Here is an 18,193-nt window from a genome sequence, read left to right on the forward strand (position 1 = left end):
TACCGCAACTCTTTGCGTGCGGCCATCCATCATTTTGTGTATGATCAGGCCAGTCTAATGGTTGTGTTCGCATTGTTGTTAATATTGATTAATGGTTGTGGTGGAATCATTAGTATTCATTTGTGTTTTCGTAAAGGTACCTAAGAAATCTGGCACAATCAGACATAGGTAGATGCCTAGGAAGGGAGGAGAGAACTTTATGTTCTTATTCTTAAGAAAAAAATGTTTTCACATCTGCATTAACCAGGAGCAGGTGCCTGGGATATTCATCCTCAGTCTTTCTTGCTGAAGATTTAGACACCAATTTGTCGGTGCCTTAAGGAGACACCCACTACTCTGCACATGTCATTTATTCTTTCTACACATTTTTCTGGCACCTCGTTCCTCTGCCACAGACATGATACTCTTTCATCTTCTCCATCCTGCCTTCAGCATACTAAAACTACCCATATTTTTCTTGCTTTCTGTGAGCACAAGGCATGTGAGGTCATAAGACAGTTGTGGATGTTCTTCCACAACCATTTATAATCTTAGCACTCTATCAAAGTTACTTTCATCTGCACTCCCAGCCAGGTCTGTGACTCCCCCTGCTACTGCCACCGCTCCCTCATCATGGGGACAAAGGCAAATAGGTTTCCTGTTTGCGCACCAGCACTCCTTCCTGGCATGACTCAAGTCACTATCCCAGGATGCTGGGCAGGTCAGCTCTCACATGTGATAGCTTCACCAGCAGTACTGCTTGCAGCAACCTGGAAAAAGATTGGATCATCCAGTGTGATGTCCAGTTCATGTGCCTTCAAGCTCCTGGTCTGCAGGAGCGCGTGTGAGCTCTGACATTCAGCAGCTTGGACCCACCAGCGCTGTCTTGCTTATACAGCCCTGCTTAAATCAGAAAGCCTTGCCATGGCTTCTTGGGTAAGAGTCAAAAGAAAGAGTTTAAATATTAACAAAATACTCTGCAGTGTACAAGGCAGTCAAGGCTGAGAACAACATTCTGCAATTGGGTTGCACGAGTTTGGAAAACCTTAGATTTCAATGGCCTCATGTATACACAATAATGTTTCATTTTCCAGCATGTAGGCAAGAGAAGATATGATCTGTAGGCAAGAGTTGGCAAGAGAAAGTATGATCTGCTGTCCTTATTAAATTCTTTTTTTGCCTCATGTGGCTAAATCAAGCCCAGAATTATCTGTTTTCAGCCCAGAATGAGTGCTCAGCTGTTTCTGCTTCCCTGTGGGTGGACAGGAGGCGGGGAAGGGCTGGGATTAGGGTGGTGGGGACATGTCCCTGCTCCTCCTCCTTGGAGGGGCTGATTTCTGAGCCCTATGAAGAAGCCTGACAGTGAATCCTGCCAATCCAAAACAAGCCTCAGTCTGACTCCTCAGTGCTGCTTAAACCAGGCTCTGAGTACATAGTTTAGTACATAAAGGAATGGATAGGCTAGAAAAACAGAGTGGTTTAATGAAATGAAGGAATACACATGTTTTTGTGGCTGTTTTTCCATGGGCACATCACAGGACAGACAATATTTAATTAGGGCTTGTACTGATAGTGACATCAGACTGCAACCGACTCACACTTATCAGATGTACTTAGAAACATGGGTTTATTTTAGGCCCATCCTGAGTCATAAATAGTCTTTCCAACGAACCTTGGAAAATACATCATGCAAATGCAGCCAGTATGTAAAAGGTAATTAACTTTTGATGATAATGGCAGCTAATTAAGAGAATACAAATATTTGAATGCATTTTTCATGAAAGACACTAGGTATAAAAAGGTACTACTATATTCATAGTGATGAATCCTGAAAAGTTAAATATAATTCGTGCCTTTGCAAGGGATATAACACAAGTGTAGAATTTCCTCAAACTGCAGCACTTTGTAATACTGTTTCAGGTTTGAGCTTTCAGCCCCAGGAATACAAGGGTTTATGGCATTACAAAGATCAAGTGTTTGATTTCAATCAATAACCAAACTGGATGACCCAAATACACTCACTCCAACCACGTTGTCTATTGGACCATTTCATTTTACAAACATCCTGGGAAATCAGACAGGAAAGACATTTTCAAAGTATGAAGGGGAGTCTGACATGGACTGATCGCTTTTCTGACCTTTGTTTGGAGGATCACCTCCCCAGGCCTCCAGCTGTGGGCTTCTACCAAGCCCAGACAACCACCTGGTTGTGCCTGTGGGGGCTCCCAGGCACTATTGGCCCCAGCCCAAGAAGCATTTGCCTCCTTGCCCTTCAGTGAGAGCTCTGCTGGAAATTCTGCTCTTACTTTATCCTCCTGTTTGCTCTAAATTACCTTCTTCTTGACTTTGATAACTGGATGGTAAAAATGAGCAGCTCCCCTTTCCCCTGCCATTCACCAATCCCCCAAATGCTTGTTCTCAAGGGACTTGTGTCCAGAATTACGATTGTTTTTCCCAGTCCCAGTGTTGCCCTTCAAGGCTGACCAGTTTCTTACCACCTTTTATTTTTAGGTGCGTTTTGCATGAAGCTCAGTGTGGGGGAGATTCCATTTTTAGTTTCACCCAAAGACCTTTTTCATTCGACTCCTCCTGCCCATCGCTCCAAGCCCCATCAGTGAGTCAGTGGGAATGGTGCCAGCTATTGAGAAAGAAGCTCATTTCCTGGGGCAACTGTCTTTCCAAGATGGCCTTTATTCCAAACTGATTAGACACAATATATTTAGCTTGTTTGATCTGGCACTATTACAACCTGAATCACTCTGTGAAGGAGTGAATTAGAGCATCAGTTCCAGCAGTGAGTACTGTGGCCAAGGTCTGTTCCCCAGGAGCTGCTGCAAAAGAAGGTGCCACCAGCGATTTCGCATCGCTGCTACTGCCTGCTGGCTGCAAAATGGCTTGTATGTGTGGCTTTGGGATTTGTGACTGCATATTTTTATCCCAACTGGAGGAAGTACATGTCTTTTTATCAATAATGTTGCAGATAGGAACTACAATATGTCCATTTTGGGATCCAGAAACAACTCTGGGCCTGATTACAGCCTTGGGTGGCTGACCTATTCTTCAGGTTTGGCACAGGGAGCAAATTACCCTTTTTTTTTACTGAAAATAAAGCAGCTAAAAAAAAGGGCTGAAATCATAGGCTGTTTGCAAGCCTGAGCTAAGCCACATGAACTACAAGGCTTCTGTTGTACAAGCAGAGGCCGAAGTATCAGCTACAACCATCATGTGGGGGAAGGAAAACAAAATAGGAGTCAAGACTCGACTGATCAAGAGATGCCATGGATGAGCTCAGGAGTTCTGGTGCTGGTGGGTCTGGGACTGTGAGCACAGAAATGCAGGCACTGTTCCCTGCTCTTTGGTTCACCAAGTGACACATGAAAATTCATTCAAATCCTCCATTTGTGGTTGGGGATTTTGTCTTGCTGGATCTCTCAGATACCACTGTTGTAAACCACTTCAAGTGAGCAGAGCGAGTATGGAGTGCTACAGAATGGGATTATCTAATAGTCCTCAATTACCATGTTCCTACTTCTGCCTTCTCCTGAGAAGACAGCATGCCAGGTCAGGCCACCGGCTGATCCGCATAAAGAAATTTCATCGTTTCCCTGTGTTGGCCTATAAACAAGGAGATAGGAAGGATATTCAGGGGTATGAGTACAACAGAGGGTACTGTGGGGCTTTTTAGCAGCATTCGTAGGTGAGAATGGAGGGTGTTTAATTTCTGCTTACAACTGAACTCAGCTCTTGAATTTTCCCTTTAATTTGCCCGACTTGTATTTATGATAATAGTAATGTTAAACTATATTTAATATTTTATTTACTGTTTAATATACTATAATATTTTTTAAAGTATGAGGTAAACCTTAAAGAAGTGAAAGTTTGCTAGCACTAATCTAAAAAATTCATCTAATCTACATTTACTTCAGCATGTGGTCTTTGAACCCACTGCTTTACTTGTAAGTATCTCCATAACAGAAGTAAGAAAAGCAGGCTTTTCTGTGCTAGATTTCAATGCACACTTGGGAGACTTGTATGGAAATGTTTATGAGCCCACAAATGCAAAAAGTTAAGTATGTTAACAGTAAATTGAAAGATAAATTAAAAAAAATCAAAGTGTTTCAGTGCCTATTCATTGCAGTACAGGAACTGGAAATCCCTGTCTTAACAATTACCAAAATATTCAAGAAAGTGAGGCTTCTTAAATAACCTGAAACTATCCTGACATAAGAACAAAAGACAAAATACTCCATATCCCATGACTACCTGGTCTGTACGATTCCAGGGGAAGAGCAGGCTGGTAATAAAGGAGAGTTTAGGTTAAAATTCCCAAATCCAGATGTGATTTCAAAGGGCTATAATGAGGAGGGCTGTACACACCTGAATAGCTCTGGAGCAAACACGTGGAAATGATGTGGGGGTTTATAAACCCCAGACCTATTGGGCCATGGAGCCTGCAGCTAAGCAAGCCCCTCTGCAAGATGAACACAGCAATGTGGCTTCACAGGCAAAATCCCACATCGTTTAATTTTGCACATTCTTGCAAAACAAAGCTGAAGCTGATAGGAACACAAGAACTGATAAGAAATCTGCTGGAATATTGGGAAATACATTTTTCCATGTAACCTGAGTGAAACCCCAGGCATAATTCACACAGTTTAAGGAATGGCACAGTCTAAAGTATCTGGAGATAATGGAGTATTTTATTGCACTGCTATCTGCAAAGGTACACCACACAGTAAGACCTAGAGCACAAACATAAATGATTACAAGGAGCTGGCTATGACTTAATGTTTGAATATATTGAAATGTTGAACCAGCTACATAGAAATATCTGCTGCATATTTATTTATTTATGTTATTTCTAACAGTACCCTTAAGGGTGTTTCAAAATGGATAAAAAACTAAAAGTGTGCTCAGCTGGACTTTAAAGAGGAAATAGGGAACAGTGGCTAGGGCTTGACTGAGTAATACAGTACCAGCACCTGTTCGTAGAAGCTGCTTGCTGTATTATGCCAGGCAGCATTTTGGCCATTTATAATTAATGTTTGGCTTTGGTTTTACTTTCATGCCAGTTTGACTTTGCTCCTATTTAACAGAAGTACTTTGGGCTTAGTAATTGAAATTCAGGTGACCACTGCTGTGGTCTTTGAGGATCATTATCTTGACTGACCTCTGGGGAGGCACAAACTGGACCAAAGTGATGGCCTGGGGATGGAGTCATGGGCAAATGGCCCAGCAGTGCTAAGGGGTGGGAAAATGGGCTTTTTCTAGCTCAGCAGAACGGGACACAGACACTAGTATCAGGCCCCATCCAACACATGCAACAGCACCTGGGCTTCAGTTTGCCAGCTCCCATCAAGAGAGGAATAAACTATTGCTCCCTCTGCCATCTGCTCCCACTTGCCAGGAGGCAAGACCTATAGGGAAACCCAATGGACACACCACAGCTTTCCCTGGGGCCAGCAGTACATTTCCATGATATTTACACAATGGACCTGCACAATCGCAGCAGGAAAGGGCTGCAGTATAAAGCCACAGGCAGCTGGCACCATTGTTTTCTAGAGATACAATATACTTAGAGTAGGGATATACACAGCTGCTGTATGCGAGTCTGAGGTGGACAGGACGCCCTCAATGCCTCTCCTTTAACCGTGGTGGAATGTAGGATGCTTTTACACTCTCACATGGCTGAAAACCCTTTGCAAATGGGTGTCCCACAAGCATCAGCTGGGGCAGGTGTCCTTGGAGCCAGCCAGAAGAAGTTCAGGGTGGAGAGGCAAGGCTAAGCCTCCCACTCCAGCACAGCATAAGCAAGGCTATCTATGCCTCTGCCTTGTTTTCAGATGTCTGAACACTCATTACTCTCTATGTTAAACATAACTCCACACACATGTATATGTACCAAAGAAGAGAACACATTGGGCTGTGACGCTGGAAATTCCCTGACTCACCCATCGCCACAGGAGAATCTCCACAGAGCTCTGTGACTGAGCATCATCCATCACTGTGACTCCCAGCCTGGTCAAGCCTCAAATAATGTGTTGCTATATTCAGCCACAGTGTAAACATACAGTTAAATGCCGAATCCATAAGTTTGATCTGGTTGGTTGTCTCTAATGAAATCTCTTAAGAAATTAATTTGCTTCATGAAATTAAAAGAGACAGCTTTAAATAAAAACAAAGGAACTACTTATGCCTTAAGCAAAACATGGAAAGTTCATAAGAGCGAAAATAACATTAATGTTGAACTTTTTATCCAGTGAAGCACGAAGCCCAATTTTTAATGTTGTCAGAGGAGGATGACAAAACTCTCCCTCATTTGAAAGGCAATGAGCAGGATTTTGTGTTTGTGCTCTTTATGGTGTAATAATGCACATCATGTAAATGCCCATCATCCAGGCCAAAATTGCTGGCTTTCAGGTCACAATAACCCTGAAGTCCCTAATTAAATGGAATTAAAATGCAGAAGTGTAATAAAAGAAGTGTGAATAAAAAGTGAGAAGGATGTGAATACGGCACCAACTCTTTTATTCAAAACTTCCATCTCCTCTGCACAATACAATGCTGTAAGAGCACTGGGTGCTCCAGCTTATTGTGTGCTCTATACAAAGGAGTGATAACCTTCAATGACCCATATCCTAGCAAGGTATTATCTCTTCCTGAGTCACTAAGAAAAATTCAGATCCTCTTTTTCTGCAAGTCTTGATAAATCTGAGCAATCCAGAAATATCACTGTTGATGAAACTGACCTTCTCTTCCTGCCCACCTCACTGCCCTTGCCAGTCTTACGCTGACTGCCTGACACTTGCATCTTAACTAAACTTACTCATCCTCACCCACACTTTATGCATCACCACTGAATCTGACCTAGTAGCACAGCTGATTTGATTTGTGATTCAGGGTACTAGAAAGAGAAACTTGCTGTAAAAACCCCAAGGTATTAGAGAGTATAGGAAGCCGGAAGTGAAAAGACATGATGCTTCTGTCTGGCATCAGTGTCCTAAGTGTGCGAGTATGAGTGACACCTCTGCTTTTCATGAAGACCTACCAGGGCCATCCAGTTTTCCTTTTATTTCTTGAAGTCCCCAGTGGGGGCTTCCTGAGTATGCCATCCACAGGATGTGGTCTCCAAGATGGGAGCAAGGAACTGGGATCCATCAGTGGTGCATGCCCAAACTGACTACCACGCTTACTGCTGAGCAAAACTTACTTCTCTTACCCAGTGGGCTGCCCAAGTAGAGCAGAGTGTCATGTTTGGAAGGTTGGAAGAACTTGAGTTTGGGGTCTTTTGCTCTAGAAACATCACAGCGGATAGTATTGTGAGCAATATTTTCCTCGAAGGTTTTGGGCAGAACCTAGAAGCAGGGTGACCAGCTGGGCAGCAGAAGGCAGGATGTGGCCAGAAAGCTACATGAGAACAGAAGCTTTGTACAGCACATGGTGAAGGAAAACATTGGGAAACACTAGAAATCTGCACAGGCTGATGATGTCATCCACATTCTCAGCCAGCTAATCTCCCAGTATCAATACCGGTGTTTGTTTAACACTAAAGAAAGATGTAGAGCTCTTCACAAAACAAGTAAAATGCATCTCTGACAGAACTGTTTTCTTCTTTCTCTGTGAAAAATAGCCTCTTTCTGCAGCTGTAAGCCACTCAGACAATTTATTACTGCTTTATCTCCCTCCAATCATTTGTTCTGCCCTCCCTGTCCTGGCTAGGGCTGGAGGCAGCACATGTGAAGCCCTTAAGAGCTCAACCCACCAAATGGCTTTCAAGAGCTGTGGTGGTTTTCAGCTCCCTTGAAAACAGGAGGAAGCTGAGGGTACTTGAGACTTGGCAAAGGATCAGGCTGTGACTGATTTACAGCATTGAAAGAAAGGGGCTGCCTGAGAGAGAACAATGAGAAATTCTCATTCCTTCCTCCTTTGCCCAGAAAATGCCACACTTTCCCGGTTGGTTAATGCAGTTTAGCTGGTGTTTAAGCACCTGGTATACAGATCAGGGCTTTGCACAGCTGAAGTTCTGCAGTGAGACAACCTGCCCCCTGCATGACCCTTGTGCATGAAACCTCTTCTGCACCACCAGGAGAAAATCATGTTCTTAACATTACTGCTGCAAACAGAAAGGCCGAAGTGTTTTATTCCCTTCAATGCTCCACATAGCACCTTAATGATTCAGTGAATTACTGGAAATAATCCAAGAGTAAAGCACTTACAGGTGGATGTGATGAAGGCAAAGATTTCATTAGAGCTCTTGCAGTTAAAACAAGTCCTAAAGAAGCTGTCCTGATCTTTTACGTTGCAGCTTCTCATGACGTATCCCGAATACAAAGCACTAAGAATACGTTCAACACTTCAAAGGTGTTTTAAAGCACTTCATGCCTTTACTTTGAGGGGGAAAGCCAAAAACTGTGTTTAATTGTTTTAGTTTAAGTTGTTACACATCTTTTTTAATATTTGTTATTTTAATGGTAAAAGTAATTTCTGTGTTAGTTTTACAAACTACAGCAAATCCCTTAAGCCTAACAGCAGTTACCACAACCAGGGGTTTGCTGTCACAGAGAAAGTACTCTTGACAGTTTAGGAAGTGACCTGGGATCTTCTCTGAGTAAAGGATCTTATGGTCTTGGTTAGAACTGTAGCTCCAAATTCCAAAAGCACCTGAGCTCCATAAAGATTCTTAAGGAATTTGGAGCCATGGGATAAAGCCACTAAAGAAATCCTGATTGAATGGTCTCACAGAGCTCTCACCTTGTGGGGATGGGTATTGGAGTTCTGCTTGCTCCATTATTTCTTGGTCTAATCATTGACTGAAATATGGGCAAACCATCTGAGAGCAGAACCTCAGATTCCTCCTGCCTCTTCTCCTCCCAGACCCATGTGTGTGACTGTCCCTCTGGAGTACACAGGGTGCCATCCCTCATGCTGTGCCCTTTCACCAGATGAAGAAAACTCTTTGTCGAGGAGCAGGGTATGTGATTTCAAACCTCCAAAGGCTCTGGCTTCCAGCCTGGAGGAGTGCCGTAAGAAGCCTGGCACCACACAGCCTTCCTGATACCATGGGTATCAACACTGAAGCATTTCTAAGTGTTCATGGCAGCGTGGCCTAAGGAAAGGGTTGTAAGGATGTTTTTCATAGGGAACTTTGATGCTATGGTTTCCTCAGCACCTCAGCACTGAGGGCTTATTGCTTACCTGAACACAGGACACCTGAACATGGGCACATGCAACTGAAGTTGCAGCCTGAGACATCAAAATACTATTTCAGCCATCTCATTAGATGGTTTTAGGTATCTCAAGGAAATGTTTACAGAGGTTTTCTTTGGCCTAGGAAGGATGATTTTCCTTGGTTCCTCTATAGGCAGTGGAGGGGAGCAGGACCCTGCAGGACCTACCCAACCTACCCAACGCCACATTTGTGCTCCAACACTTGGCTACACACGTTCCACACCTTTCCACTGTCTGTCATGGGATGACACGGCTGTCAGCTCCACCAAGTCACAGCTGGCCTTTGGAAATCCCTGCAAAGGCAGTGAGCTGAGCATTCAGGACTTGCTTCTGGACATACAATTTAGGGTCCCTTAAAGGTGCTTCAGATGAAGGTTGCCCCATCCCTGGCAGTGTTCAAGGCCAGGCTGGATGGGGCTTTCAGCAACCTGGTCTAGTGGAAGGTGTCCCTGCCCATGGCAGGCAGTTGGAACAAGATGATCCAACCCAAACCGTTCTAGGGTTCTAAGGTTCACAGAGGCACACTTTGCTCAGAGCTGGCATGCCCACTGGCCCCATCGTCCTTACCACTGGCTCGCATTCCTTCAGAAATGAAAGGTACCATAGCTGAGCTCTGGTCACCACTTCCCACTATGTTCAACAGAAACCTGGCAGATGCACAGCACAGGATTGCAACAGACAGTCCTTATTCATCTCCTTTTTCCATATGAATCTCTGCAGACCAATCAGAAACAGTCCACCAAAGTTAAGCAATATCACAGAGAACTTTAAGAAATTACTCTTATCATCCCTCCTGAGGATAGGCTCAATGGTCAAGGCCACAGCGAAATCTTCCTTTTCTTGTAAAAGTTAACTGAAGTTAGTTATTAAAGTGCTGTCAGTATTTAGAGAGGTTCTGAAATGAAGAACAGCACAAGATACCTGTGCTGCCTCTGAGAATTTCAAGGATATCTTTTTCCATATAACCTTGATGTGATTTTTCCTGAAGAACTTCCTGGAAGACATACCAGGTACAATTCTGACTTGTCAGTCTGGATGTGAGATATGTGAAGTAATGTTTATAAATGAAATGCTTTTAGTAATGTGTTGTTTATACATGAAATGCTTTTAGTCATGTTTTGTACTTCTTGTAAAATGGAGAAGTTTCCCTTGTGGAATTTGTATTTTTTAAATATAAGAGAAGTAGAGTTTGTGAATGTGTACACACGGACTGAAAAGTGGGATGAAGCATATTAATATTTAATTAGTCAGGTAAAGTCATCAGATTTTTGTGTACTTCTTAGTATTTAGAATAAGTTAACAAAGGGAAAAAAGTGTCCTTTTGTTAATCCCCTCAACGAAACGACACACATCAAAATATGCATTACGAAGGTTCACAGATACGGGGGATTAGCAGTGGAGTTAAAGTCTTTTACATGTGAGAGATGGTAATACTGTTAACTGCTGGCCATGGAAACTGCATCAGAGGCTATACGGAATAAAACTGAACCAGAATGTTATTTCTGGTGTTATAGCTCAGACCTAGTCTTGGTCAATAGTGAGTGAAAGCTGTTAACTGCCCGATAGCTGTGCTGTGTAAGCTTGGTCTGGACTCCTGTTCCTTGCATGTGGGTGGACATATTATAGAAGCCACCAGAAGAATCATGCTCACTGGTCATGTCCCACAAGAAGTCCAAGGATTACCAATGGGAGCACTCTGGAATGGCAGCATGGGTTACTGGAGTACAGACCTCTCTTTTAGGGGATTTTCTGAGGATGCTGGCCTCCACCACACTGCTATTCATCACAATTTCCCCATTTTCTTTTAAACATCTAAAATAAGTAGTGCTGCTGACAGCCAAAAAACGCCTCCCAATGCAGAGGGATCCCGTCTTTCAAAACATATATCAGGAGAAAACGAGAGCGAGACGAATGCAATACTGGCTGAAGTCATGGTAGTTGATAGCTGCCAATAGCGCTATCAGGAAGAGGGAAGGAGACGAGAAAAGCTCAGCTAGAGGGTGACCACCAGCAGTAGTCATCTACCTGCAGCGAGGTGCTGCACTGTATGGTCTCATTTACCTGCCTGGAAGGTTGGAGGCATTTTCCACTGTACTTCAGGTGCTCAGGCTGGCTTAGTTAAACTTAACTTGTGTCATGCTGTGTGTCTTTAAAGCCGACTTTTCCTCACATGGTTCAGCTTAGTGAGACCTTCAGGGCGAGGCTCCAGGTCTCCTTCTTCAGCTCTAAGCCATTGACTCAAAGCTAGCCCATAGGAGAGTCAGTAAACTGGGGTTCCTATCAGGAGGAAAACATACATGCGAAACACCTTCAGCAAGACCAGCTCTTACAAAAAGGAGATTCAGAGAATTTTAAAGAGGCGTATTCTACGTTCCCTCAGATCAGGGCATTAAATCTGGCCTGAGGGAAGATCAAAGGCTGGGCAAGGTCAGGAGTGACAGCTAAAGTACTCACAAAAAGCAGCTACAGCACTGGGAAAGCCTGAAAGGAAAGAGTTACCCACTGCACCCATTTCAAAGGGTACAAATAGTACATCTTATGCCCTACAATGTAATGAGAAAAACTATTCAACTATTACTCCAGCAAAATTCCTCTCTGCAACATGAATAAAAGATACAGACTAGGAAACAGAGCAATTCTAAAATCTTTAATAGTTAAAACTTCTTCCTGCAAATCTGAGTACACTGAGATTTATCAGAGAAAGAACTAAATTAACTATTTTTTTCACTGAAACTTCATCAGCCTCAGGTTTAGGGATCTGATCCCAGCAGAGGGAAGGACAGTAGTGTACAATTACAGGATTGGTGTATGATTTTAACTGACTTTGGATCAGGGTCTTGAATGAGCTTTGATTTTGGGTATTAATCTGCTAGAATAATTACCCAGCAGTTTTTGGGAAGTATTACAGAGCTATTCTTTTTGTGTTAAAGCAGATTGTGAAAATGTTTAACCCATTGCCAAAATACTGGATCCTTTATGGAAAAATAGTATATCAACAAAATTAGCCTATCTAAGAGGTTCATCTGATGTTATTTGGACTTCGATACATCCATTAATGAATTAGGATGAAGGAGGAAACTTGAAATAAGTCATTATTGAGACCTGGGCTGTAGCAAAGTAACAGGATGGGATTCACATTTTAATGTCAAATTGTCACAGGTAGAAAGCTTTCCATCTGTTCATGACTATGCAAACTGCTTTGTGCCACTTTAAAATCTGTCCTGTGGTATCTCCAAGTATTGAGTACACATGGCCAAGTTAGAAATGCACGCAGGCAACAGACGTGGGTGAGGAACTAGTGTTGGTTGGGCATCTCACAAGACCATCAGCAAGCACCCACATGCCAAGGAACATTTGCTCTAGGGGAAAGAAAATGAATAGAAATGCTCTATTATCAATGTCACAGAAGAGTTTTTACTAATTTCTTCATCTCTGAGTCAAAGAAAGTAGAATAGGATAGAATATCCAGTTGGAAGGGCCCTACAATGATCATCTAGCCCAGCTGTGGCAATGTAAAGCAAGTTCCATGGCTCCTGTCTAGGACTAGTACTGTATTAAATGTTTAATAAAAGATGCAGCAGAGAGAAATGTTTTCAGATAGTACTTTAATTTAGGTGAATTTAATGTGGGAAGAATGTGAGGCATAGAGAGAAATGTAACAGAACAGTGGGCAGCACAGTGATGGCATTAACTAATTGCTGTAATATACCTAGTGGTATTGACTGAAATGAATCTGTGTAATGTGGGCCTCAGGGGTCATTTCTGGAGTGACCGAGGACAGTTTCTATTCAGCACAAACATGCAAATGTGGGTTGGGACAAGGCAGAAAATAGCATTTAGGTCAGATGTTGCAACAGTTGTTTGCGAGCATGGAACAGAGGAGAAGCAGTCCAGACAACCCCTGGAAATAAATCTCACAAATAACTTAACAAGCAGTAATACCACGTTTTACTACTAAGCCTGACCTCATCACACAGACCCAAGCTGAAAGAGAGGACGGCTGAGCCCTGCCTTGGCTCTGCCTTTCCATCATGTGTTGGTGGGTTTCAGTGAGCTCCCAGCCCTCCTGGTGGCGCCACAAAGAGAATCCACTTGGGATCCACTTGTTTGTTCTTTAAGAAACTAGTCTCCCTTGAGGAAGGCAGGTTTTGGTTGTAGATGGCTGACTCAGGGATAAATTAACTCCAAATCCATCATCCCCACTTTTTGGCTGCATCTTTAGAAAGCAATACTTCATGCTCCAGTGAAACACTGCCCAGCAGTGGGAGGAGGAGGAGGGCAGGAGATCATCTTGGCAAAGTGAAGTGGGTGTCTCAACCATCTCTCGTTTGATCTCCAACAGTGGTAACACAGTTTGGAGTTCACTCATCTGTGCTACAGCTACATGCCCCACAGAACGTAGGGAGCTAACCCTGTTCTCCATTTCAGGTTTTTAAGTGACTAAGGCCAGAGAGAAAGCACACACGAGTCACCATCCTCACCTGACATTTCAGGAGAAATGGTTGAACCTGTGGGCAACCACTATGTTGTAGCCAGACCTGTGTACTCAGAGAATTTGTTCAATGAAGAGTATGAGAAATTGCACAGATACCACAAAACTTTCTGGGATCACCTGAAACTGTATTTTCGGTAAGGAGATTTTCTTGGGTTTTTTAAAAATATGGATCTAAGAAACAGCTCAAACTGCCACTCTTGGACATCATGAACTCCATCCTGGCAACTTCCATCTCAGATTCCAACAAAGAAAAGGAAAACTCATTAGCTAAATGCACTGCCATGTTTTTCAAAATAATTTTATCTGCTATTACCATTAAAGTCTTCCTATAGTTTTATCCCAGGCAGTTTCTCTTTTCCTGGGCACTTGGCAGCAGAGACTCTGGGGAGATCTTCTTGTGGCCTTTCAATACTTAAAGGGGGCTTATAAGAAAGATGGGGACAGATTTTTTAGCAGGGCCGGTTGTGATAGGACAAGGGGTAATGGCTTTAAACTAAAAGAGGGGAGATTCAGACTAGATATAAGGAAGACATTTTTTATGATGAGGGTGGTGAAACACTGGAACACGTTTCCCAGGGAGGTTGTAAATGCCCCATTCCTGGACACATTCAAGGTCAGGTTGGACAGGGCTCTGAGCAACCTCATCTAGTTGAAGATGTCCCTGTTCATTGCAGGGAGCTTGACTAGATGACCTTTAAAGGTCCCTTCCAACCCAAATGATTCTATGATTCTAGGAACATTTTGGTTGGAAAGCTCCTGGAGGCCACTGGGTGCTGCTCAAAGCACAGATGGCAGAGCAGATTGATCTGGGTGAGATTTTGGCCTCTGGCAACCTGAACCTGAATCCTTCTACTTCAATTCTGCTCCAAGGACAGGCTGCAACTCAGCCGAGCTGCCCACCACAGAGCTCTGTCCTCTTGTGTCTTTACAGCTGCTCCCCACAAAGGGTCAAAAAAATTGCCTTGGGTTTGTTTCCCATTGCCTCGTGGCTGCCAGCATACCGCTTCAGGGAGTGGATCCTCAGTGACATTGTCTCCGGCATCAACACAGGGCTCGTGGCTGTCCTGCAAGGTACCTCTGGGAACAGCCTGTTCATCCAGGCAGAAACGGACTGCTGGCTGCAGCCTGTAACACACACATCACCTCCTCTGGGCCTTTGTCCCTACAGGTCTCGCCTTTGCTTTGCTGGTGAACGTCCCCCCCAGTTATGGATTGTATGCGGCATTTTTCCCTGTCCTGGTCTATTTTATCTTTGGCACATCCAGACATATCTCCGTGGGTAAGCTGAGGCACACCAACCACCCTCCTCAGTGGTGAATAAAGACGTGCTGTCCCTCCGGGTCACTAACAAATGCCTTGTGCTGCCCAGGTCCCTTCCCCGTCCTGAGCCTGATGGTGGGAGGAGCCGTTGTCAGGCTCGTCCCTGATGACAGTGCTGGAAATGGCACTTCCACGAACACCTCAGCAATAGACGAAGAGAGGGTGATGGTGGCTGCATCTGTAACCTTCCTTTCTGGGGTTTTTCAGGTTGGTAAACATCTGTGTGTGTGCCTGCACGCATCTATTTGCACATATATGAATAGAAGGATGGTGGACTGACCTTCCTCTTTGGTTTCTGCTGGTGTAGTCGCCAAAGTAATTGGTGACTGACCTTGGTTCACTGATTAGGAGACACCCGGGCCCCTCCAGTGGCCAGGAACTGATCCATGCTGTGAAATCCCTGGGTTTGCCCAGACCTGAGCCTGCAGCCCACACAGCTTCACCCCACCTACACCAAAACCCAATCTGCTGGATAGAGAAAACATAGTTGTGAGAATGATGCAAACACACCGGGGGAAACAAAAGCTCTGTCTCATAGTAAAGTATTTGGATTTGTCTTGTAAAAGAAACCCCACAATTTCTCCCTACTTCCTAATACAGAATTCCTACAGTTCCTTCCTTCCTAACATCAGAATATGTGCTTCATGAAACACTGGTAACATGTGAAAATCCGGGTACTCAAAACCCTAGGACTAAGGGGATTAATTTTAGCTATAAAATAAAAAGAATAGGTTTTAACTGCTCTAGCAATTAATCTTATGCCCCTTTATGTCTTATGCCCCTTGTTGCCAAGTCTCAATTTTTATTGCAGGTCTGGTGACAGCATATTCCTTAATCCCTGGATATATGGGATTAGGAGAAAATCTTTGTTTCCATTAAATATGATTCTCTTTGTTGCAGAGATTGCTTAAAAGCACAAAGGAATCCCACTGATGTATGGTCATTTTGCATTCCAGTTGCTTCTGGGAATTCTCCAGTTTGGGTTCATTGTTATTTATCTGTCGCAATCATTAATCAGCGGTTTCACGACTGCTGCAGCTGTCCATGTTGTGGTATCTCAGCTGAAATTCATGCTTCAACTATCTGTCCCTGGATACAATAAACCATTGGGCATCATCTATGTAAGTACTAAGTATTCATTATCTGCTAATGCTATTGAAACCTGTGATATATATCTGACTGTGTGTCACAAGGCAGTAGTAACAGAACTTAGCACAAAAACAGCCAAGCAGCAGGAAGCACAAGAGAAAAGTATGAGAGATGTGTTATTACTATATTGCTAACCTTTAAATTTATAACCAAACACCAAGTTACACCCACTGGGCTAATTAAATAATATTATGTGTTGGCATATTTTAGTGAAGTGTTCAACTTTGCCTCTAGCATTTAATTATTCATTTCTAATAGACTGATACTATATATATTTAATTTGGCTATGACTGTGAGGGCTGCTGGATGAGAAAGGAGGATGGAGAAGGACAGGAACAGAGGAGCGGAAAGAGGCACTGGCTCCTTAATTCCATTGCTCACATTTCCTATCACACATGTAAGTGTTGCTCTGATGCTCCCTCAGGGAGAAGCCAGGAGGAGAGGGTCGAGGGCTGGTGGAAGGGATCTTTCATGGACACTTTTATTATTTGGGTGGTGCACATGCATATGCATTGGAACTTGCAACCCACATAGTGCCCCACGGAATAAATCCCAACCACTGTAATCCTTACGGCAATTCAGATACAAGCTCTTCCAGAAGGAATAGTGCTACTGTGCCAGGGCACTACTATTTACAAAGCACCACTTGTTTCTTCTTGATTTTGCAGACTCTGGAGAGTATTTTCAGCCAGATCACAGAAACAAACATCGCTGACCTTGTCACATCCCTTATTGTCTTGCTTGTCGTGTTTGTGGTAAAAGAAATGAATGATCGATACAAAGCAAAGTTACCAACTCCCATCCCGATTGAACTCCTTGTGGTAAGGGTCACTTCTCTCAGATCTTGCAATTGCTCCATCACTACAGTGACACAGGAAGCACAGTTTTAACTATTTCTTCTCCTGTCCTGCATTAAGTGATGGGTTATCATTTTACCTATAAGAAAAAACTGACAGTGTTCACGAGCTACTGTGAGATGGTTTACCTCTACTTAGATGTTCTTCACTGAATACATCTGTAGGAAGTAAGATGTTATAAACTATAATTTTTCTCATTGGATGAAATTGTCTCTGACACCAGCCGGCTGCAGGCTCAAAGCTGGGGCCGCTCTGCACCCCTCCTGCAAGCAGCCACTGAAGTCCTGGCCATGTGTGGCCAGCCACAAAGTACTTTGGTCCTCCAGCAGTGGAGGGTTTTGCCTACCCCAAGCAGCAGTGGAGTGAGGGAAGCCTCACACAGGCAGCAAGCTCCTAAAGCCCAGGAGGATGTTGTTATAGACACGAGTAGTGTTTGTTTCCCCTCAGAGCTAGAACAGCACCTTGTCAGAAAGCACCTGGTTTATCAGGTGGGATGTTCTCCATTGTTCGTGAGATATTCTGATATATACTCTGCATGATTTATGAACATAAAGCCATACCTGTAAGGCGGTTCAGGAATGAATCTGAACAGCAAAGGGATGTGCAGACTTATGACATAATTCTTATGCTAGTGATGAGACTCGAGGGCATGTGGGAAAGGGAATATAATGATTTTTGATAGTTTCTTTACACTCTTGCTTGAATGTGTCTAATGGAGGTGGGGTTTATTATCTTTCAGACAGTCTTAGCAGCACTGATTTCCTACTTCCTTAACTTTGAAGAAAAATATAATGTAGCTGTTGTTGGAAAACTAGAGGAAGGGTAAGTGATTTACTTAAAATTCACCAGTGGAGCAAAATGTTCTCTCTAGTTTGTCAGTATTAAATCAGTTCAGCTATGTTCGATTTCACTAACCTGCTTCATCGTCTTTCAGGAGGTAAATAAATATTTTGCTCTTGACAATAAGAAGACACACTTTTAATACGTAAAAGTTACTCACTAGAGCACATCTCCCACTCGACAAAGAATACACAGGGACATGACATAATCACATGCCTCGTTTTCTAGGACAGCTGTTGAGTAAGAGGTTGATGTTTGTTCCTTTTACTCAGCTACTCACTCCTGAACCCCTCTGTTTCCCTTAGAGCACACGCATGGTTCAGCA

General features: G+C 43.3%; 1 protein-coding gene across 1 annotated transcript in view; it reads left to right on the forward strand.

Moving 5' to 3' along the window:
* Positions 1–13,705: 13,705 nt before the first annotated feature.
* Positions 13,706–18,193, forward strand: part of SLC26A3 (solute carrier family 26 (anion exchanger), member 3) — a 13,015-nt gene continuing 8,527 nt past the window's right edge. Inside the window, exons 1-7 of the mRNA XM_010012857.1 lie at positions 13,706–13,836; positions 14,634–14,773; positions 14,871–14,981; positions 15,072–15,229; positions 15,979–16,143; positions 16,840–16,992; positions 17,768–17,850. Of these exons, the coding sequence (XP_010011159.1) occupies positions 13,706–13,836; positions 14,634–14,773; positions 14,871–14,981; positions 15,072–15,229; positions 15,979–16,143; positions 16,840–16,992; positions 17,768–17,850 (941 nt within the window). The remainder of the gene's footprint in view (positions 13,837–14,633; positions 14,774–14,870; positions 14,982–15,071; positions 15,230–15,978; positions 16,144–16,839; positions 16,993–17,767; positions 17,851–18,193) is intronic.

The sequence above is a fragment of the Nestor notabilis genome, unplaced genomic scaffold (assembly GCF_000696875.1).
Source record: "Nestor notabilis isolate BGI_N333 unplaced genomic scaffold, ASM69687v1 scaffold4994, whole genome shotgun sequence".
NCBI lineage: Eukaryota > Metazoa > Chordata > Aves > Psittaciformes > Psittacidae > Nestor > Nestor notabilis.